We start from the raw sequence: 23258 nt of genomic DNA, 5'->3' as shown, positions 1-23258 counted from the left end.
AATGACATTCAGGGTACGTCTAAACTACATGCCTCCGTCGACGGAGGCATGTAGATTAGACAGATCGGCAGAGGGAAATGAAGCTGCGATTAAAATAATCGTGGCTTCATTTAAATTTAAATGGCTGCCCCGCTCTGCTGATCAGCTGTCTGTCAGCAGATCGGGGCAGTCTGGACGCGCCGCGTCGACAAAGAAGCCTTTCTTGATTGGCACAGGTAAACCTGGTTTCACGAGGCATACCTGTGCCGATCAAGAAAGGCTTCTTTGTCGACGCGGCGCGTCCAGACTGCCCCGATCTGCCGACAAACAGCTGATCGGCAGAGCGGGGCACCCATTTAAATTTAAATGAAGCCGCGATTATTTTAATCGCGGCTTCATTTCTCTCTGCCGATCTGTCTAATCTACATGCCTCCGTCGACGGAGGCATGTAGTCTAGACACACCCTCAATGTCCTATGCTGGAGCTTTGTGATAGGGGCTACTTTCCTCTCAAAGTCCCACTTCTCTATAAGATTCCAATTATCCAGTATCCTGCAACCTGTTTCCTCCACTTCCTGGCAACAAGCACCACAGCAAGGAGACTTGGCTTTGCCTCCAAAGGGGGAGATTGGGCTCCCTGGCTGTGCCAGATAGGAGTGATTGCAAGGTGACTTTTTCCAATTGACCTAAACAGGCCTATATGAGAGAGCAGAAAGCAAGGCCAGTTAATAAAAATGTTGCAATCATTTTCATAGGTGCAGGTGCCAAAAAGTAATGGTCACAATTTTTTTATTAAAAAGCCTAGGTAGCTTAAAAGCAATTGAAATACATTATCATGCCAATAGTTACCCATGCACATAATGAAACCAATGACTTACATGTACCAGTTGGTGGTGGTGATGTCCTGATTCTGAAGGTAGTTGGAATAGCAGTAGAAGAAATTTCTGTCATTGTTGTGGCTTTTATTGTGCTCAGGGTGGTGGACTCTGATTTCGTGCTCTCTGCAGAAGCATTGGTCGGGGCTGTTGTTATCGGAGTAATGGTTGTCTGTGTAGTTGGTGTGGTGGTTTTGCTTGTAGAAGTAAGGGCAGGAGTTGGGGATGTCAGCATTGTGGTTTTTGTGGTGGAAGAAGTTGTGGTTTGGGTGGAGGTGGAGATCTTCGTTGAACTAGTGGTCAAAGTAGTTGTCGTCAGAGTGACAGTTGTGAATCCAATTGGTGTGGCAGTTGAGCTGGACTCATTAGATGTAGTGAAGGGAGTAGTTGTTGTCAGAGTTGTGGTTATCAACCTGGTTTTTGGTATGGAGGTTGAGGTAGATTCTGATACAGTGGTTTTGGATGTTGTAGAGACAGATGTCGTTGGTGATGTTTTTGTTGTACTTATGGGGACAGTTCTTTGTGATACTGTGGTTTGTATGGACTTTGTTTCTGTGAGAGAAAAATGTGAGTTGATATGGTGAGATTGACGAGAAAATGATGGATTGCACAAACAAAATATAGAATGAACATATAATAGCCTAAATATGAACAGGCTTTTCAGAGAGCCCTTTGTGCTAACTTGGTGCTAGATTAAACAAGAAAAATGTTGGAAGTAATTGACAAATGGCCCTCTCTCATCCATAGTAATGAAGAAACTGGGTAGCACTTGAAATAAGTAACATTTCTGCCTATCCTGTTTAAAAAAAATATGCAAGCCTACGTACAGACTTGAGAAAGGAACACAGTGTGTGCCAGAGTGTGAGTGAGCTGGAGTTACTTACTTCCTATTGATGGAACATATATAAGGAGGGAAGAAAATCTGTCTCACTCTTTTGAGTTAGTGTAGGAAGGTTTTGTGTTACATATGTTCCTGCCTTAATGTCCATTGCCCCAATCCATTTGGGGTTGAATAGTTTTCTATGGGGAAATGAACTCTAGTCTCCTTGAAACCTAATAATTTTTATAAGATTCCACTTGCACACATGTGTCAACCCACTGCAAATGAACACAACATTATTTTAGTTTGCAAGTGTCTACCGCTATCCTTCGGAGAAGTTGAATGATTTCTGTTCTAACACTTGCCTCTGGTGGCAGGAGTTGGGGGCTCAGGGGAAAGATCAGCATGGGGTGGGAGCTTGGAGAGAATATGTAGCATTCAGGCAGAGGGCAGGAGGAAAGGGGCAGTGCTGGGGACGGGAGAGGTGGGGAGAGCGGCATTGGGAGAAAGGGCAGTATATGGACAGACCTCAGTAAGAAGTAGATGTGCAGGGACAGGATCTCAGGAACTAAAAGGAGTGGAAGGGTAGTTTGTTGAGGTAAGTGGCAGCATGGGATCGGTGGGGAAAAAGTCCAGACTGCAGTGGTCCCGTCTTGTACAATGTTTCCACTTGGCATGTAAAATCCAGTTGAAATGTTAATCGGGTAAACGATATGTTTAACTGGTTAGCTGGCCCATGGCATGGTGGCCCCTGCAAACAGGGACTGCTCCGGCCAGGCCAGGCCGGGCGGGGCCCATTGCATTGTACCATTAGTGGGGGAGGGCAGGCTGCTTCAGCTCGGCCGAGTACCAGTTACCCCGGTAAACATGTTAGGTAATGGGGTTAACCAGTTACCCATTTACATCTCTAGACTCCACTGTCACTGACTTATAGAGACCAGGGATCTGCTGCTTAAGCCCAGTAAGCATACTGTATTTTGAGGACACTATATCAGCTGTAAGAAGTTATTTTGCATCTATTGTTTAGGATCCAGATCTCAAGGGAATCAATTTAAGAAACGAAAACCAAAACAGACCAAAAGAATTTGATAAAGCAAAACTTAAGCAAGGCTGAACCACAATAGGGATGTTAGCTATTGACTAATTTAGTTATCGTGTAACCACATGAACTTTTAGCAATTGCACAATTATTTGATAGTCAATGGGGGCAGGGCCAGTAGCCAATGCACTCCCAGCCCAACCCCCAGGGAGCCCCCTGACACACCATGCTGCTGCCTCTGTTTCAGAGGTAGCAGCACGGGGTGGCAGGTAGAGCCAGTCCATAAGGGGAGCTGCTTTAAAAGTGTGTGTGGGTGGGGGATTCCCCCCAAGCTGCTATCTCAGTCAGGGGCATCAGCATGAAGAGAGAAGGGGAGGCTGCTGTGGAGCAGCCTTTGTCCGTGGTGGGCCCGGGCTCACAGCAGACAGAGGCTGCACCAGCATCACCACTCAGCAAGGGGAGGAGCAGGTGGCTCAGCAGGAGATGATAAATGTGCACAGGCAGACGGCTTAAAAGCCAGCTTCCTGTTTGTACCTGCTCCCCTCACCCTCTGCGCTGCTGCTTCTCTATCAGAGGTAGCAGCATGGGGATGAGGGAGGGGCAGATGGCTCCATGGGAACTGGCACCAGCTCCCGCCTTCCCCTCTTGCTGCCTCTAATGCAGAGGCAGTGGGGGGGCAGTGCGTGTAGTTGATAGGATTAACCGATAAGCCTAGGCTTATTGGTTAATCATGTAGTCGGTTACACGCTGCCATCCCTAATCCACAACTCTCATTTTACTCACTTGAATCTGGAATTTTCACCTTGAGATAGAAGTAGTAAATATAGGGACTCTTTTCATGCAAAGCAAAAGTATAAAGAAAAGAAAAAAATCCTATATTCTTCTGTGTGAGACTAAATTAAGTAGGCCTTTCCAAAACATCCACCAAGGCTATTATAGTGGCATGAATCGAGAAAGCACCCACATTGTTTGACTTTATCTAGAGTTCCTTTAAAAATGTCTGGATCTGTGTCCTTTCAGTCAAAATGACAGGAAATGGTTTTTGGTCTGTGCCATTCTAAGGAAGGTCGACTGGATTACACTGGAATGAAACTAATTTATTAACCTGTGTTCGTATTCAGGAACTAAGTTGAGTGAAATATCTATGAGGATGTATGCACATCTAATGAGTAAGCATCTGAAAAAGAGGTGGAATATACTGGAACAGTGAGATTGCATTATGAGAAAAAGCAAAGAAGAATGACTCAGAAAATTGCTGTGTTTACCCCACGCTTCCCAGAAGAGTGGCTTTTAATTTTCTATGATGGAGCCTTGTGTCAGGACCTGCTCTTTTCTCAAGTCTTTCATACAAGATTCCACTTTCCCCCAATCCTATAACCTCTTTCCTAACTTTCCTTGGCAACAGGAACCACAGCAAGAAGACATGGCTTTGCCTGATAGAGGTAAGATTGGGCTCCCAGGCTCTGCAGTACTGGAGTGACTCCATGTGTCTGTGGAAAGGGACTTTTGCCAATGGGTCTAAATAGAGGAATGTCAAGAAGAGGAGGGAGTGGGAGGTAAATAAAAATGCCAATGAATAGAAATGATGCTATGGCCTTCCTATTAGGCAAATATGAAAAAATAATGGTTCACAAGTTTGGATAAAGAGGCCTATGTAATGTACAGGTTGAACCTCCCAAATCCAGGTCTCTCTAGTTGGGCAACATCCGTGGTCTGGTCTGCAGTAACTAGGTCAGGTGGTAGCTGGGGAACCCCAGCCCAGCTGTGGAGCCCCTGGCATCACTGGAGCCAGGCGGGAGTGAGGAGCTCTACCCTGGCCAAAGAAACCCTGGCATTTAGCAGGACCAGGTAGCAAATGGGGCTGCCCAGCTGGGGAACTCCCAAGCATTATCTGGGCCAGGGAACCCCAGGAATATCTGTTGGCAGTGGAAGTAGGGTGGCTGGAGAACTCCTAGTGGCAGCAGGCCAGGTGGCCCTGGCTGGGGATCTCCCCGGCATCATCGGAGCTATGGGGAACTGGGGAGCCCTAGCTGGAGAATCCAATCCCCAGTGACAGTGGGGCTGGTTGCCTAGGTGGACCTGGCCAGAGAACCTGGTGTCAATGGGGCCAGGTTGCAGCAGGGAAGTCTTAGCCAGGAATCCCCAGTGGCAGCTGGGAAAATGGCTTCTGAGCAGGGCTGGTGGCAGCCGCTTAGCCCAAGGAACCCTGGGGAACAATGGCAGCAATGGGGCCAGCAGCAGGGTGGGAGCCCCAGCCTTTGGAACTTGGAGGTGGGGCAGCCAGTAGGGGAGCACTGACTTCTCCTGGTCCAGCAAATTCTCTGATTCGGGACCCCTCAGATCCTGAAGGTGCCAGACCAGGGAAATCCAACCGGTAGAAGCAGGAGCACATATACCAGTAATAGTCCAAGCCAAGAAAGAAAGCAATAACTAAAATATACCTGTTGGTTTTGCCCTTCGTGTGGATTTAGTTGACCTAGCAGTTGAAGAAACAGTTGTTAGTGTAGTTTTTAAGGTGCTTTGGGTTGTGGATGCTGATTTGGTGCTCTCTGTTGATGTACTGGTCGGGGCTGTTGTTGTCAGAATGACAGTTGTGAGCGTAGTTGGTGTGGTGGTTGTGGTGGGCATTTTAAATGTAGTGGAAATGGTAGCAGTTGCCTTTGATGTTGTGGTCTCCATTGAGCTGGTGGACAAGGTAGCTGTGGTCAGAGTGACTGTGGGAGTAGTTGGTGTGGCAGTTGTGCTGCTTTCTGTAGACGTAGTGGAAGATGTTGTCATTGTCAAAGTTGTTCCCGATAGACTGGTTTTTTCTGACGTGGTAGGGACAGACTCTGTTGATGCAGTGGTTTTGGACATTGTGGAGACAGGTATGGTAGGTGTTGTTTTGCTCGTACTTCGTGATGTACTTTTGATGATCTTAGTTACTGGGAGGGAAAAATGTGAGTTGATAAGGTGACATTGATAAGAAAATGGTGGATTACACAAATATTATTTATAAATCATTAGATAAACATGCAAAAGATGATTAGAATGAGAACCATTTTCTGCTATATTAAGAGACAAAATTGGACAAAAAATTGACAAGTAGCCCTCACACATCTTTAGTAAAAAAGTAATGGAGCAACATAAGCAATAGCTAATTTAACTGACAATCTTGTAAAACAAACAAAATTGTATAAATTCAAGTGCATGTACTGTTTTATAAACAAGACTAGATGTTTTGGGAAAGGAAAAGGTTGTGGTCTGTTTCAGAGGTTTAATCCTCCTGATTCAAGATTTATAGGGCATGAATAGACAATATTTGACAGTTCTCAGGCAGTATATGTGATCATGGAAGGTTTTCTTATGTTTGTTGCTGCTTTGCCATACATTCATCTCATACTTTCTTGGACACACCATACCTCTGGAGAAATGTACTGTGCCATCTAATCTTGAGGGTCTCAAATCAAAGGAGATGAGCAATATTCATCTTTACCTCTTACTTTACAAACTGGCTGTCTGACTCACCAGGTGAGGTTGGAGTAGTAGGTTTAGTTGGCTCTTTTCCTGCAAAGGAATAGTGTAAAGAAAAGTAAAATGGTTGGATCCTGTCAATGTGACAAAATGAAGACGGCCTTCCTAAACAATCAATCACTGCAATTTCATTTGCCTCACTGGAAACTGAAATGTGCAGCTAAAAGTGATGAGAGGCAATGAGGGAGACAGTAGTCCATATTTTGATTCTTACACTCAACACATTTTTTAAACTCTTTGGATGTGTTTCACTCCAGCCACCTTGTGAGGAAAGAGTTTTCAGTGTGTGCCTTTCTCAGGAAAGCATTGAAACTGCAGTGCACTGGAATGATTAGGGTATGTAGGTGTCTGTGTTGTGAGCATAGCAAGCTAGAAAGAACAGAAAAAAAGCTGTTGACACCATACACTTCCCACTAGAATGGCATTCATTCTCTTATGGTGGAGATTTGACACAGTGACTGCCCTTTTCTCAAAGTCTCTCTTCCTTACCAGATGCCAATTTTGTAACCTCTTTCCTCACTTTCATAGGCAGCGCGCCCCAGAGCAAGGAGACTCTGTTTGCCAGCGCTCCCTCTTTCTGATGGATTGGAGTGACTGAAAGGCACCGTAGAAAGGGGCCTTTGCCACATTGTCTAAATAAAAAAGTCTCAGGAAAAGATGTGGATCAGGACTACAGAGCAGAATTTTTTGTAAGCTAAGCACTAATGCAGACACTCAAATAGCAGCCACAGTTAAATATTTGTATGAATGCACAGTCTCACATGCCTACATACAAAAAAATGTATTCTGCATGCAATGGTAGGAAATAATTGACCCGTGGATGGAAAACCTTACAAGAAAAACTGGTAGACCAAAGACAAGGACGAGAATGAATAGAAATATTGCTGAAGCATTCCTTTGCAAGGTACCAAAGCAAAACTGTTCAAAAGGTTTTGGATAAAGATGCCAAAGAGGGGTAGAACTCGGAGAAATTTCCGAAGCCCAGAATAAAAGCAATGACAAAAAAGTACCTGTAGCTGTTGCCATTGGTGTGAACTTTGTTGATGTAGCACTTGAAAAAACAGTTGTGATTGTAGTTTCTAAGGTACTTGAAGTGGTGGTCTCTGAAATACTGGTCAGGGTACTTCTGGTCAGAGTGAGAGTTGTGGGTGTAGTTGGTGTGGTGGTTGTGGAGCGTGTGGTAAAGGTAGTGGAAACAGTAGGCGTTGACTTGTATGTTGTGGTCTCAGTTGAGCGAGTGGGCAAAGGAGATGTGGAGAGAGAGTGGGTTGTGGGTGTAGTGGGAGTGGTGGGTGAGGTAGATGCAGTAAAGCTTGTGGAAACAGTAGGAGTTGATTTGGATGTTGTGGTTTCGGTTGAGCTAGTGGGCAAGGTGGTCGTGGTGACAGTGAGAGTTGTGGACGTAATTGGAGTGGTGCTTGTGCGGGGTGTGGTAATGGTAGTGGAAACGGAAGTAGTTGGCTTGGGTGTTGTGGTCTCAGTTGAACTAGCGGGCAAGGTAGATGTAGTAAGAGAGAGGGTGGTGGGTGTGGTGGATGAAGTGGATGTAGTAAAGGTTGTGGAAACAGTTGGCATTGACTTGGTTGTTGTGGGTTCTGTTGAGCTAGTGGGCAAGGTGGTCTGAGTGACGGTTGTGAGCGTAGTTGGTGTGGTGGGTGTGATAATGGTACTGGAAACAGTAGGAGTTGACTTGGATGTCGTGGATGAGGTGGTAGCGATCACTGTGAGCGTTGTGGGAGTGGTCGTTGTGGTAGTTGTGCTGGTTTCCGTAGAACTTGTGGAAAGTGTGGTCGTTGACAGAGGTGTACTTGTTGATTTGATTTTTACTGAGGGGGAGCTGGACTCTGTAGACGCAGTGGTTCTGGACGTTGTGGAGACAGGCGTGCTGGGAGTTGTTTTGCTGGTACTTGGTGGTGGTGTACTTTCTACCATCTTTGTTACTGCAAGGGAGAAATGTGAGTTGAGAGGGCGAAATTGACAGGAAAGATTTAGATTACCGAGAAAACATTTGCAATTCCTTAATCATTTGGTAAACATGCCAAAGATGTTTTAGAGTGAGTGCCACTGTCTGCTCGATTGGGAGAGACCAATTAAGTAAAAAACTGACAGGTGGTCCCCTCACACAAATTAGTAAAAATGTAATGGGGCACCACTTGTGATAATTCCTTCAACTGCCAAGCTTGTGAAAGGAACACAATTGCGTAAATGCAAGTGCATTCACAGTTTTGTAAAGGAAACCAGATGTTTCTGGAAAGGAGTGGGCTGTGGGCTGCTTAGGGGCGGGGGGTTAAATCCTCCTGACAGAAGATGTGGGGCGGATAAGCAGGCCACCTTTGACTGTTGTCGGGCAGTATAACGCTTCTTGGAATGTTTTGTGTAATGTCTGTTGCTGCTTTGCCTTGTGCGCATTTAATACTTTCTTGGTCACACCATAGGTCTAGGGAAACCTCCTTTCTTCGCTATGCCACGTAACCTTTCTGAGACAGACTATGCATGCAAATATTGACCAAGCCATTGAAAATGAAGGCTGGCTTATTTTGTCTTGCAAGCATGGGTCCCTATTCCTGGAAAATGTTGAATGCCTTCTGCTGCCTTTTGTGGGCCCTGAGGATGGGAGCTGGGATCTCTTCCCCTCACAGGGTAGTTCCTCCATGCTTTGTTAATGTTTCCCCTCCATGTAGCTCTTCTGCTCAGAATACAGCAACATGTGTGGAACACAGTGTCTGCTTCCTAGCCTCGGAAAAGATGCAGGGAGCGATTCTAGCTTTCAGAGGGCACCTTGCCCCTCCTGTCTTTGCAACCTGATCTGGCGGGGATCAATGTGAGGGTCTCAAATCAAAGGAGATGAGCAATCCTCATCAGCATCTCTTATTTTAGAGACTGGCTGTCGGACTCACCAGGTGAGGTTGGAGAAGTAGGTTTAGTTGGCTCTTTTCCTGCAAAGGAAGAGAGTAAGGAAAAGTAAAATGATTGGATCCCGTGAATGAGAGAAAACGAAGATGGTCTTCCTAAGCCATCAATCAATGCAATTTCATTCGCCTCACTGGAAAACTTGACGTGCGGCGAAGAGTGCATCGACGGGAGAGACAAAACCCCATTTTTTGATTCTGATATTCAACCCGTTTTTCAACTCTCTGAGTTTGTTTCATTCGAGCCACAGTGCAAGGAAATAGTTTTCGGTGTGTGCCTTTCTTAGGAAGGCATAGAGACTGTAGCACAACAGAATGGATGCGGCGTATGGGCCTCCGTGTCTGTATCGGGAGATTAGTCCTAGAAGAATATGTACAGGAATCTCTGGAAGTCCCAGGGGCTAAGAATTAGGAACGGAGGTGAGATACGACGGAAGAGCGAGGTTTGCGTTGTGAACAAAGCAAGCTAGAGATAACAGGAAACGTACACTTTATCCCCACGCACTGTCCACAAGAGTGGCCTTCAGTCGTCTACAGGGAAGCTTTGTGAGAGGGACTGCCGTTTTCTAAAAGACGCTCTCTTTTACAAGATTTCAATTTCCCCCTTCCCACAACTTGTATTTACCGTTTCTTAGGCAGTGAGCATCACAGCAAGGACACTTGGCTTTGCCGGGTAGGAGTAAGGCTAGGCTCCCTGGGTATGTCGTGTAGGACTGACTTTAAGGCACTGTGGAAATGGACCTTGGCAATTGATTGAAACACAGAAATGTCAGAGGGAGCTGAAGGGTGGGTTGGGAGTAGAGAGAAAGGCCGATGAATAGAAATGTTGCCGTGGCCTTCCGATGGCTTGGCGCCAAAGCCAACCAGCGTAGACATTCTTGGATAAAGAAGCCTACGTCGCGAAGGAGCAATTGAAAGAGAGCTGTTACACCGGTCGTTGCCTAAAGACCCGAAGGAAAGCAGCGACTGCAATTTACCTGTTGGTGTGGTCTCAGTTGATGTAGCAGTGGAGGAAACAGTTGTCAGCGTGGTTTTTACGGTGCTTGGAGTGGTGGTCTCTGATGTGGAGCTTTCCATGGAAGTAGTAGTCGGGGTTGTTGTGGTCGGAGTGAGGGTTGTGAGCGTAGTTGGTGTGGTGGTTGTGGTGGGTGTGGTAATGGTAGTGGAAACAGTAGGCGTTGACTTGGATGTTGTGGTCTCAGTTGAGCTAGTGGGCAAGGTAGATGTGGTGAGAGAGTGGGTTGTGGACATAGTTGGTGTGGCGGTTGTGGGGGGTGTGGTAATGGTAACGGAAACGGTAGGAATTGGCTTGGGTGTTGTGGTCTCAGTTGAACTAGCGGGCAAAGTAGATGTGGTAAGAGAGTGGGTTGTGGGTGTAGTGGGTGACGTGGATGTAGTAAAGCTTGTGGAAATAGTAGGAGTTGATTTGGATGTTGTGGTTTCTGTTGAGCTAGTGGGCAAGGTAGATGTGGAGAGAGAGTGGGTTGTGGGTGTGGTGGGTGAGGTGGATGTAGTAAAGGTTGTGGAAACAGTAGGCCTTGTTGTGATTTCAGTTGTGCTAGTAGGCAAGGTGGTTGTGGTCAGAGTGAGGGTTGTGAGCGTAGTTGGTGTGGTGGGTGTGGTAACGGCAGTAGAAACGGTAGGAGTTGGCTTGGATGTCATGCTCTTCGTTGAACTGGTGGACGAGGTGGTAGCGGTCACCGTGAGCGTTGTGGGAGTGGTCGTTGTGGTAGTTGTGCTGGTTTCCGTAGAACTTGTGGAAAGTGTGGTCGTTGGCAGAGGTGTACTTGTTGATTTGATTTTTACTGAGGGGGAGCTGGACTCTGTAGACGCAGTGGTTCTGGACGTTGTGGAGACAGGCGTGCTGGGAGTTGTTTTGCTGGTACTTGGTGGTGGTGTACTTTCTACCATCTTTGTTACTGCAAGGGAGAAATGTGAGTTGAGAGGGCGAAATTGACAGGAAAGATTTAGATTACCGAGAAAACATTTGCAATTCCTTAATCATTTGGTAAACATGCCAAAGATGTTTTAGAGTGAGTGCCACTGTCTGCTCGATTGGGAGAGACCAATTAAGTAAAAAACTGACAGGTGGTCCCCTCACACAAATTAGTAAAAATGTAATGGGGCACCACTTGTGATAATTCCTTCAACTGCCAAGCTTGTGAAAGGAACACAATTGCGTAAATGCAAGTGCATTCACAGTTTTGTAAAGGAAACCAGATGTTTCTGGAAAGGAGTGGGCTGTGGGCTGCTTAGGGGCGGGGGGTTAAATCCTCCTGACAGAAGATGTGGGGCTGATAAGCAGGCCACCTTTGACTGTTGTCGGGCAGTATAACGCTTCTTGGAATGTTTTGTGTAATGTCTGTTGCTGCTTTGCCTTGTGCGCATCTAATACTTTCTTGGTCACACCATAGGTCTAGGGAAACCTCCTTTCTTCGCTATGCCACGTAACCTTTCTGAGACAGAATGTGCATGCAAATATTGACCAAGCCATTGAAAATGAAGGCTGGCTTATTTTGTCTTGCAAGCATGGGTCCCTATTCCTGGAAGATGTTGAATGCCTTCTGCTGCCTTTTGTGGGCCCTGAGGATGGGAGCTGGGATCTCTTCCCCTCACAGGGTAGTTCCTCCATGCTTTGTTAATGTTTCCCCTCCGTGTAGCTCTTCTGCTCAGAATACAGCAACATGTGTGGAACACAGTGTCTGCTTCCTAGCCCCGGAAAAGATGCAGGGAGCGATTCTAGCTTTCAGAGGGCACCTTGCCCCTCCTGTCTTTGCAACCTGATCTGGCGGGGATCAATGTGAGGGTCTCAAATCAAAGGAGATGAGCAATCCTCATCAGCATCTCTTATTTTAGAGACTGGCTGTCGGACTCACCAGGTGAGGTTGGAGAAGTAGGTTTAGTTGGCTCTTTTCCTGCAAAGGAAGAGAGTAAGGAAAAGTAAAATGATTGGATCCCATGAATGAGAGAAAACGAAGATGGTCTTCCTAAGCCATCAATCAATGCAATTTCATTCGCCTCACTGGAAAACTTGACGTGCGGCGAAGAGTGCATCGACGGGAGAGACAAAACCCCATTTTTTGATTCTGATGTTCAATCCGTATTTCAACTCTCTGAGTTTGTTTCATTCGAGCCACAGTGCAAGGAAATAGTTTTCGGTGTGTGCCTTTCTTAGGAAGGCATAGAGACTGTAGCACAACAGAATGGATGCGGCGTATGGGCCTCCGTGTCTGTATCGGGAGATTAGTCCTAGAAGAATATGTACAGGAATCTCTGGAAGTCCCAGGGGCTAAGAATTAGGAACGGAGGTGGGATACGCATGAAGAGCGAGGTTTGCGTTGTGAACAAAGCAAGCTAGAGATAACAGGAAACGTACACTTTATCCCCACGCACTGTCCACAAGAGTGGCCTTCAGTCGTCTATGGGGAAGCTTTGTGAGAGGGACTGCCGTTTTCTAAAAGACGCTCTCTTTTACAAGATTTCAATTTCCCCCTTCCCACAACTTGTATTCACCTTTTCTTAGGCAGTGAGCATCACAGCAAGGACACTTGGCTTTGCCGGGTAGGAGTAAGGCTAGGCTCCCTGGGTATGTCGTGTAGGACTGACTTTAAGGCACTGTGGAAATGGACCTTGGCAATTGATTGAAACACAGAAATGTCAGAGGGAGCTGAAGGGTGGGTTGGGGGTAGAGAGAAAGGCCGATGAATAGAAATGTTGCCGTGGCCTTCCGATGGCTTGGCGCCAAAGCCAACCAGCGTAGACATTCTTGGATAAAGAAGCCTACGTCGCGTAGGAGCAATTGAAAGAGAGCTGTTACACCGGTCGTTGCCTAAAGACCCGAAGGAAAGCAGCGACTGCAATTTACCTGTTGGTGTGGTCTCAGTTGATGTAGCAGTGGAGGAAACAGTTGTCAGCGTGGTTTTTACGGTGCTTGGAGTGGTGGTCTCTGATGTGGAGCTTTCCATGGAAGTAGTAGTCGGGGTTGTTGTGGTCGGAGTGAGGGTTGTGAGCGTAGTTGGTGTGGTGGTTGTGGTGGGTGTGGTAATGGTAGTGGAAACAGTAGGCGTTGACTTGGATGTTGTGGTCTCAGTTGAGCTAGTGGGCAAGGTAGATGTGGTGAGAGAGTGGGTTGTGGACATAGTTGGTGTGGCGGTTGTGGAGGGTGTGGTAATGGTAACGGAAACGGTAGGAATTGGCTTGGGTGTTGTGGTCTCAGTTGAACTAGCGGGCAAGGTAGATGTTGTAAGAGAGTGGGTTGTGGGTGTAGTGGGTGATGTGGATGTAGTAAAGCTTGTGGAAATAGTAGGAGTTGATTTGGATGTTGTGGTTTCTGTTGAGCTAGTGGGCAAGGTAGATGTGGAGAGAGAGTGGGTTGTGGGTGTGGTGGGTGAGGTGGATGTAGTAAAGGTTGTGGAAACAGTAGGCCTTGTTGTGATTTCAGTTGTGCTAGTAGGCAAGGTGGTTGTGGTCAGAATGAGGGTTGTGAGCGTAGTTGGTGTGGTAACGGCAGTAGAAACGGTAGGAGTTGGCTTGGATGTCGTGCTCTCCGTTGAACTGGTGGACGAGGTGGTAGCGGTCACCGTGAGCGTTGTGGGAGTGGTCGTTGTGGTAGTTGTGCTGGTTTCCGTAGAACTTGTGGAAAGTGTGGTCGTTGGCAGAGGTGTACTTGTTGATTTGATTTTTACTGAGGGGGAGCTGGACTCTGTAGACGCAGTGGTTCTGGACGTTGTGGAGACAGGCGTGCTGGGAGTTGTTTTGCTGGTACTTGGTGGTGGTGTACTTTCTACCATCTTTGTTACTGCAAGGGAGAAATGTGAGTTGAGAGGGCGAAATTGACAGGAAAGATTTAGATTACCGAGAAAACATTTGCAATTCCTTAATCATTTGGTAAACATGCCGAAGATGTTTTAGAGTGAGTGCCACTGTCTGCTCGATTGGGAGAGACCAATTAAGTAAAAAACTGACAGGTGGTCCCCTCACACAAATTAGTAAAAATGTAATGGGGCACCACTTGTGATAATTCCTTCAACTGCCAAGCTTGTGAAAGGAACACAATTGCGTAAATGCAAGTGCATTCACAGTTTTGTAAAGGAAACCAGATGTTTCTGGAAAGGAGTGGGCTGTGGGCTGCTTAGGGGCGGGGGGTTAAATCCTCCTGACAGAAGATGTGGGGCTGATAAGCAGGCCACCTTTGACTGTTGTCGGGCAGTATAACGCTTCTTGGAATGTTTTGTGTAATGTCTGTTGCTGCTTTGCCTTGTGCGCATCTAATACTTTCTTGGTCACACCATAGGTCTAGGGAAACCTCCTTTCTTCGCTATGCCACGTAACCTTTCTGAGACAGAATGTGCATGCAAATATTGACCAAGCCATTGAAAATGAAGGCTGGCTTATTTTGTCTTGCAAGCATGGGTCCCTATTCCTGGAAGATGTTGAATGCCTTCTGCTGCCTTTTGTGGGCCCTGAGGATGGGAGCTGGGATCTCTTCCCCTCACAGGGTAGTTCCTCCATGCTTTGTTAATGTTTCCCCTCCGTGTAGCTCTTCTGCTCAGAATACAGCAACATGTGTGGAACACAGTGTCTGCTTCCTAGCCCCGGAAAAGATGCAGGGAGCGATTCTAGCTTTCAGAGGGCACCTTGCCCCTCCTGTCTTTGCAACCTGATCTGGCGGGGATCAATGTGAGGGTCTCAAATCAAAGGAGATGAGCAATCCTCATCAGCATCTCTTATTTTAGAGACTGGCTGTCGGACTCACCAGGTGAGGTTGGAGAAGTAGGTTTAGTTGGCTCTTTTCCTGCAAAGGAAGAGAGTAAGGAAAAGTAAAATGATTGGATCCCATGAATGAGAGAAAACGAAGATGGTCTTCCTAAGCCATCAATCAATGCAATTTCATTCGCCTCACTGGAAAACTTGACGTGCGGCGAAGAGTGCATCGACGGGAGAGACAAAACCCCATTTTTTGATTCTGATGTTCAATCCGTATTTCAACTCTCTGAGTTTGTTTCATTCGAGCCACAGTGCAAGGAAATAGTTTTCGGTGTGTGCCTTTCTTAGGAAGGCATAGAGACTGTAGCACAACAGAATGGATGCGGCGTATGGGCCTCCGTGTCTGTATCGGGAGATTAGTCCTAGAAGAATATGTACAGGAATCTCTGGAAGTCCCAGGGGCTAAGAATTAGGAACGGAGGTGGGATACGCATGAAGAGCGAGGTTTGCGTTGTGAACAAAGCAAGCTAGAGATAACAGGAAACGTACACTTTATCCCCACGCACTGTCCACAAGAGTGGCCTTCAGTCGTCTATGGGGAAGCTTTGTGAGAGGGACTGCCGTTTTCTAAAAGACGCTCTCTTTTACAAGATTTCAATTTCCCCCTTCCCACAACTTGTATTCACCTTTTCTTAGGCAGTGAGCATCACAGCAAGGACACTTGGCTTTGCCGGGTAGGAGTAAGGCTAGGCTCCCTGGGTATGTCGTGTAGGACTGACTTTAAGGCACTGTGGAAATGGACCTTGGCAATTGATTGAAACACAGAAATGTCAGAGGGAGCTGAAGGGTGGGTTGGGGGTAGAGAGAAAGGCCGATGAATAGAAATGTTGCCGTGGCCTTCCGATGGCTTGGCGCCAAAGCCAACCAGCGTAGACATTCTTGGATAAAGAAGCCTACGTCGCGTAGGAGCAATTGAAAGAGAGCTGTTACACCGGTCGTTGCCTAAAGACCCGAAGGAAAGCAGCGACTGCAATTTACCTGTTGGTGTGGTCTCAGTTGATGTAGCAGTGGAGGAAACAGTTGTCAGCGTGGTTTTTACGGTGCTTGGAGTGGTGGTCTCTGATGTGGAGCTTTCCATGGAAGTAGTAGTCGGGGTTGTTGTGGTCGGAGTGAGGGTTGTGAGCGTAGTTGGTGTGGTGGTTGTGGTGGGTGTGGTAATGGTAGTGGAAACAGTAGGCGTTGACTTGGATGTTGTGGTCTCAGTTGAGCTAGTGGGCAAGGTAGATGTGGTGAGAGAGTGGGTTGTGGACATAGTTGGTGTGGCGGTTGTGGAGGGTGTGGTAATGGTAACGGAAACGGTAGGAATTGGCTTGGGTGTTGTGGTCTCAGTTGAACTAGCGGGCAAGGTAGATGTTGTAAGAGAGTGGGTTGTGGGTGTAGTGGGTGATGTGGATGTAGTAAAGCTTGTGGAAATAGTAGGAGTTGATTTGGATGTTGTGGTTTCTGTTGAGCTAGTGGGCAAGGTAGATGTGGAGAGAGAGTGGGTTGTGGGTGTGGTGGGTGAGGTGGATGTAGTAAAGGTTGTGGAAACAGTAGGCCTTGTTGTGATTTCAGTTGTGCTAGTAGGCAAGGTGGTTGTGGTCAGAATGAGGGTTGTGAGCGTAGTTGGTGTGGTAACGGCAGTAGAAACGGTAGGAGTTGGCTTGGATGTCGTGCTCTCCGTTGAACTGGTGGACGAGGTGGTAGCGGTCACCGTGAGCGTTGTGGGAGTGGTCGTTGTGGTAGTTGTGCTGGTTTCCGTAGAACTTGTGGAAAGTGTGGTCGTTGGCAGAGGTGTACTTGTTGATTTGATTTTTACTGAGGGGGAGCTGGACTCTGTAGACGCAGTGGTTCTGGACGTTGTGGAGACAGGCGTGCTGGGAGTTGTTTTGCTGGTACTTGGTGGTGGTGTACTTTCTACCATCTTTGTTACTGCAAGGGAGAAATGTGAGTTGAGAGGGCGAAATTGACAGGAAAGATTTAGATTACCGAGAAAACATTTGCAATTCCTTAATCATTTGGTAAACATGCCGAAGATGTTTTAGAGTGAGTGCCACTGTCTGCTCGATTGGGAGAGACCAATTAAGTAAAAAACTGACAGGTGGTCCCCTCACACAAATTAGTAAAAATGTAATGGGGCACCACTTGTGATAATTCCTTCAACTGCCAAGCTTGTGAAAGGAACACAATTGCGTAAATGCAAGTGCATTCACAGTTTTGTAAAGGAAACCAGATGTTTCTGGAAAGGAGTGGGCTGTGGGCTGCTTAGGGGCGGGGGGTTAAATCCTCCTGACAGAAGATGTGGGGCTGATAAGCAGGCCACCTTTGACTGTTGTCGGGCAGTATAACGCTTCTTGGAATGTTTTGTGTAATGTCTGTTGCTGCTTTGCCTTGTGCGCATCTAATACTTTCTTGGTCACACCATAGGTCTAGGGAAACCTCCTTTCTTCGCTATGCCACGTAACCTTTCTGAGACAGAATGTGCATGCAAATATTGACCAAGCCATTGAAAATGAAGGCTGGCTTATTTTGTCTTGCAAGCATGGGTCCCTATTCCTGGAAGATGTTGAATGCCTTCTGCTGCCTTTTGTGGGCCCTGAGGATGGGAGCTGGGATCTCTTCCCCTCACAGGGTAGTTCCTCCATGCTTTGTTAATGTTTCCCCTCCGTGTAGCTCTTCTGCTCAGAATACAGCAACATGTGTGGAACACAGTGTCTGCTTCCTAGCCCCGGAAAAGATGCAGGGAGCGATTCTAGCTTTCAGAGGGCACCTTGCCCCTCCTGTCTTTGCAACCTGATCTGGCGGGGATCAATGTGAGGGTCTCAAATCAAAGGAGATGAGCAATCCTCATCAGCATCTCTTATTTTAGAGACTGGCTGTCGGACTCACCAGGTGAGGTTGGAGAAGTAGGTTTAGTTGGCTCTTTTCCTGCAAAGGAAGAGAGTAAGGAAAAGTAAAATGATTGGATCCCGTGAATGAGAGAAAACGAAGATGGTCTTCCTAAGCCATCAATCAATGCAATTTCATTCGCCTCACTGGAAAACTTGACGTGCGGCGAAGAGTGCATCGACGGGAGAGACAGAACCCCATTTTTTGATTCTGATGTTCAACCCGTTTATCAACTCTCTGAGTTTGTTTCATTCGAGCCACAGTGCAAGGAAATAGTTTTCGGTGTGTGCCTTTCTTAGGAAGGCATAGAGACTGTAGCACAACAGAATGGATGCGGCGTATGGGCCTCCGTGTCTGTATCGGGAGATTAGTCCTAGAAGAATATGTACAGGAATCTCTGGAAGTCCCAGGGGCTAAGAATTAGGAACGGAGGTGGGATACACATGAAGAGCGAGGTTTGCGTTGTGAACAAAGCAAGCTAGAGATAACAGGAAACGTACACTTTATCCCCACGCACTGTCCACAAGAGTGGCCTTCAGTCGTCTACGGGGAAGCTTTGTGAGAGAGACTGCCGTTTTCTAAAAGATGCTCTCTTTTACAAGATTTCAATTTCCCCCTTCCCACAACTTGTATTCACCTTTTCTTAGGCAGTGAGCATCACAGCAAGGACACTTGGCTTTGCCGGGTAGGAGTAAGGCTAGGCTCCCTGGGTATGTCGTGTAGGACTGACTTTAAGGCACTGTGGAAATGGACCTTGGCAATTGATTGAAACACAGAAATGTCAGAGGGAGCTGAAGGGTGGGTTGGGGGTAGAGAGAAAGGCCGATGAATAGAAATGTTGCCGTGGCCTTCCGATGGCTTGGCGCCAAAGCCAACCAGCGTAGACATTCTTGGATAAAGAAGCCTACGTCGCGTAGGAGCAATTGAAAGAGAGCTGTTACACCGGTCGTTGCCTAAAGACCCGAAGGAAAGCAGCGACTGCAATTTACCTGTTGGTGTGGTCTCAGTTGATGTAGCAGTGGAGGAAACAGTTGTCAGCGTGGTTTTTACGGTGCTTGGAGTGGTGGTCTCTGATGTGGAGCTTTCCATGGAAGTAGTAGTCGGGGTTGTTGTGGTCGGAGTGAGGGTTGTGAGCGTAGTTGGTGTGGTGGTTGTGGTGGGTGTGGTAATGGTAGTGGAAACAGTAGGCGTTGACTTGGATGTTGTGGTCTCAGTTGAGCTAGTGGGCAAGGTAGATGTGGTGAGAGAGTGGGTTGTGGACATAGTTGGTGTGGCGGTTGTGGGGGTGTGGTAATGGTAACGGAAACGGTAGGAATTGGCTTGGGTGTTGTGGTCTCAGTTGAACTAGCGGGCAAGGTAGATGTTGTAAGAGAGTGGGTTGTGGGTGTAGTGGGTGATGTGGATGTAGTAAAGCTTGTGGAAATAGTAGGAGTTGATTTGGATGTTGTGGTTTCTGTTGAGCTAGTGGGCAAGGTAGATGTGGAGAGAGAGTGGGTTGTGGGTGTGGTGGGTGAGGTGGATGTAGTAAAGGTTGTGGAAACAGTAGGCCTTGTTGTGATTTCAGTTGTGCTAGTAGGCAAGGTGGTTGTGGTCAGAATGAGGGTTGTGAGCGTAGTTGGTGTGGTAACGGCAGTAGAAACGGTAGGAGTTGGCTTGGATGTCGTGCTCTCCGTTGAACTGGTGGACGAGGTGGTAGCGGTCACCGTGAGCGTTGTGGGAGTGGTCGTTGTGGTAGTTGTGCTGGTTTCCGTAGAACTTGTGGAAAGTGTGGTCGTTGGCAGAGGTGTACTTGTTGATTTGATTTTTACTGAGGGGGAGCTGGACTCTGTAGACGCAGTGGTTCTGGACGTTGTGGAGACAGGCGTGCTGGGAGTTGTTTTGCTGGTACTTGGTGGTGGTGTACTTTCTACCATCTTTGTTACTGCAAGGGAGAAATGTGAGTTGAGAGGGCGAAATTGACAGGAAAGATTTAGATTACCGAGAAAACATTTGCAATTCCTTAATCATTTGGTAAACATGCCGAAGATGTTTTAGAGTGAGTGCCACTGTCTGCTCGATTGGGAGAGACCAATTAAGTAAAAAACTGACAGGTGGTCCCCTCACACAAATTAGTAAAAATGTAATGGGGCACCACTTGTGATAATTCCTTCAACTGCCAAGCTTGTGAAAGGAACACAATTGCGTAAATGCAAGTGCATTCACAGTTTTGTAAAGGAAACCAGATGTTTCTGGAAAGGAGTGGGCTGTGGGCTGCTTAGGGGCGGGGGGTTAAATCCTCCTGACAGAAGATGTGGGGCTGATAAGCAGGCCACCTTTGACTGTTGTCGGGCAGTATAACGCTTCTTGGAATGTTTTGTGTAATGTCTGTTGCTGCTTTGCCTTGTGCGCATCTAATACTTTCTTGGTCACACCATAGGTCTAGGGAAACCTCCTTTCTTCGCTATGCCACGTAACCTTTCTGAGACAGAATGTGCATGCAAATATTGACCAAGCCATTGAAAATGAAGGCTGGCTTATTTTGTCTTGCAAGCATGGGTCCCTATTCCTGGAAGATGTTGAATGCCTTCTGCTGCCTTTTGTGGGCCCTGAGGATGGGAGCTGGGATCTCTTCCCCTCACAGGGTAGTTCCTCCATGCTTTGTTAATGTTTCCCCTCCGTGTAGCTCTTCTGCTCAGAATACAGCAACATGTGTGGAACACAGTGTCTGCTTCCTAGCCCCGGAAAAGATGCAGGGAGCGATTCTAGCTTTCAGAGGGCACCTTGCCCCTCCTGTCTTTGCAACCTGATCTGGCGGGGATCAATGTGAGGGTCTCAAATCAAAGGAGATGAGCAATCCTCATCAGCATCTCTTATTTTAGAGACTGGCTGTCGGACTCACCAGGTGAGGTTGGAGAAGTAGGTTTAGTTGGCTCTTTTCCTGCAAAGGAAGAGAGTAAGGAAAAGTAAAATGATTGGATCCCGTGAATGAGAGAAAACGAAGATGGTCTTCCTAAGCCATCAATCAATGCAATTTCATTCGCCTCACTGGAAAACTTGACGTGCGGCGAAGAGTGCATCGACGGGAGAGACAGAACCCCATTTTTTGATTCTGATGTTCAACCCGTTTATCAACTCTCTGAGTTTGTTTCATTCGAGCCACAGTGCAAGGAAATAGTTTTCGGTGTGTGCCTTTCTTAGGAAGGCATAGAGACTGTAGCACAACAGAATGGATGCGGCGTATGGGCCTCCGTGTCTGTATCGGGAGATTAGTCCTAGAAGAATATGTACAGGAATCTCTGGAAGTCCCAGGGGCTAAGAATTAGGAACGGAGGTGGGATACACATGAAGAGCGAGGTTTGCCTTGTGAACAAAGCAAGCTAGAGATAACAGGAAACGTACACTTTATCCCCACGCACTGTCCACAAGAGTGGCCTTCAGTCGTCTACGGGGAAGCTTTGTGAGAGGGACTGCCGTTTTCTAAAAGATGCTCTCTTTTACAAGATTTCAATTTCCCCCTTCCCACAACTTGTATTCACCTTTTCTTAGGCAGTGAGCATCACAGCAAGGACACTTGGCTTTGCCGGGTAGGAGTAAGGCTAGGCTCCCTGGGTATGTCGTGTAGGACTGACTTTAAGGCACTGTGGAAATGGACCTTGGCAATTGATTGAAACACAGAAATGTCAGAGGGAGCTGAAGGGTGGGTTGGGGGTAGAGAGAAAGGCCGATGAATAGAAATGTTGCCGTGGCCTTCCGATGGCTTGGCGCCAAAGCCAACCAGCGTAGACATTCTTGGATAAAGAAGCCTACGTCGCGTAGGAGCAATTGAAAGAGAGCTGTTACACCGGTCGTTGCCTAAAGACCCGAAGGAAAGCAGCGACTGCAATTTACCTGTTGGTGTGGTCTCAGTTGATGTAGCAGTGGAGGAAACAGTTGTCAGCGTGGTTTTTACGGTGCTTGGAGTGGTGGTCTCTGATGTGGAGCTTTCCATTGAAGTAGTAGTCGGGGTTGTTGTGGTCGGAGTGAGGGTTGTGAGCGTAGTTGGTGTGGTGGTTGTGGTGGGTGTGGTAATGGTAGTGGAAACAGTAGGCGTTGACTTGGATGTTGTGGTCTCAGTTGAGCTAGTGGGCAAGGTAGATGTGGTGAGAGAGTGGGTTGTGGACATAGTTGGTGTGGCGGTTGTGGGGGTGTGGTAATGGTAACGGAAACGGTAGGAATTGGCTTGGGTGTTGTGGTCTCAGTTGAACTAGCGGGCAAGGTAGATGTGGTAAGAGAGTGGGTTGTGGGTGTAGTGGGTGACGTGGATGTAGTAAAGCTTGTGGAAATAGTAGGAGTTGATTTGGATGTTGTGGTTTCTGTTGAGCTAGTGGGCAAGGTAGATGTGGAGAGAGAGTGGGTTGTGGGTGTCGTGGGTGAGGTGGATGTAGTAAAGGTTGTGGAAACAGTAGGCCTTGTTGTGATTTCAGTTGTGCTAGTAGGCAAGGTGGTTGTGGTCAGAGTGAGGGTTGTGAGCGTAGTTGGTGTGGTGGGTGTGGTAACGGTAGTAGAAACGGTAGGAGTTGGCTTGGATGTCGTGCTCTCCGTTGAACTGGTGGACGAGGTGGTAGCGGTCACCGTGAGCGTTGTGGGAGTGGTCGTTGTGGTAGTTGTGCTGGTTTCCGTAGAACTTGTGGAAAGTGTGGTCGTTGGCAGAGGTGTACTTGTTGATTTGATTTTTACTGAGGGGGAGCTGGACTCTGTAGACGCAGTGGTTCTGGACGTTGTGGAGACAGGCGTGCTGGGAGTTGTTTTGCTGGTACTTGGTGGTGGTGTACTTTCTACCATCTTTGTTACTGCAAGGGAGAAATGTGAGTTGAGAGGGCGAAATTGACAGGAAAGATTTAGATTACCGAGAAAACATTTGCAATTCCTTAATCATTTGGTAAACATGCCAAAGATGTTTTAGAGTGAGTGCCACTGTCTGCTCGATTGGGAGAGACCAATTAAGTAAAAAACTGACAGGTGGTCCCCTCACACAAATTAGTAAAAATGTAATGGGGCACCACTTGTGATAATTCCTTCAACTGCCAAGCTTGTGAAAGGAACACAATTGCGTAAATGCAAGTGCATTCACAGTTTTGTAAAGGAAACCAGATGTTTCTGGAAAGGAGTGGGCTGTGGGCTGCTTAGGGGCGGGGGGTTAAATCCTCCTGACAGAAGATGTGGGGCTGATAAGCAGGCCACCTTTGACTGTTGTCGGGCAGTATAACGCTTCTTGGAATGTTTTGTGTAATGTCTGTTGCTGCTTTGCCTTGTGCGCATCTAATACTTTCTTGGTCACACCATAGGTCTAGGGAAACCTCCTTTCTTCGCTATGCCACGTAACCTTTCTGAGACAGAATGTGCATGCAAATATTGACCAAGCCATTGAAAATGAAGGCTGGCTTATTTTGTCTTGCAAGCATGGGTCCCTATTCCTGGAAGATGTTGAATGCCTTCTGCTGCCTTTTGTGGGCCCTGAGGATGGGAGCTGGG

General features: G+C 47.2%; 1 protein-coding gene across 1 annotated transcript in view; it reads right to left on the bottom strand.

Moving 5' to 3' along the window:
- The window catches only part of LOC102443629 (uncharacterized), a 119105-nt gene that overhangs the window by 11142 nt on the left and 84705 nt on the right, over nucleotides 1-23258 (bottom strand). Inside the window, exons 52-66 of the mRNA XM_089778837.1 lie at nucleotides 21842-22576; nucleotides 20647-20685; nucleotides 19183-19689; nucleotides 18758-19087; nucleotides 17769-17807; nucleotides 15879-16811; nucleotides 14890-14928; nucleotides 13000-13932; nucleotides 12011-12049; nucleotides 10112-11053; nucleotides 9123-9161; nucleotides 7236-8165; nucleotides 6220-6258; nucleotides 5154-5636; nucleotides 857-1405 (exon numbers count right to left, since the gene is read on the bottom strand). Coding sequence (XP_089634963.1) covers nucleotides 857-1405; nucleotides 5154-5636; nucleotides 6220-6258; nucleotides 7236-8165; nucleotides 9123-9161; nucleotides 10112-11053; nucleotides 12011-12049; nucleotides 13000-13932; nucleotides 14890-14928; nucleotides 15879-16811; nucleotides 17769-17807; nucleotides 18758-19087; nucleotides 19183-19689; nucleotides 20647-20685; nucleotides 21842-22576 — 6576 coding nt within the window. The remainder of the gene's footprint in view (nucleotides 1-856; nucleotides 1406-5153; nucleotides 5637-6219; nucleotides 6259-7235; nucleotides 8166-9122; nucleotides 9162-10111; nucleotides 11054-12010; nucleotides 12050-12999; nucleotides 13933-14889; nucleotides 14929-15878; nucleotides 16812-17768; nucleotides 17808-18757; nucleotides 19088-19182; nucleotides 19690-20646; nucleotides 20686-21841; nucleotides 22577-23258) is intronic.

The sequence above is a fragment of the Pelodiscus sinensis genome, chromosome 5, assembly GCF_052426305.1.
Source record: "Pelodiscus sinensis isolate ZL-2025 chromosome 5, ASM5242630v1, whole genome shotgun sequence".
NCBI classification, from domain to species: Eukaryota; Metazoa; Chordata; order Testudines; family Trionychidae; genus Pelodiscus; species Pelodiscus sinensis.
This window is presented reverse-complemented; position numbering and strand designations above follow the sequence as displayed.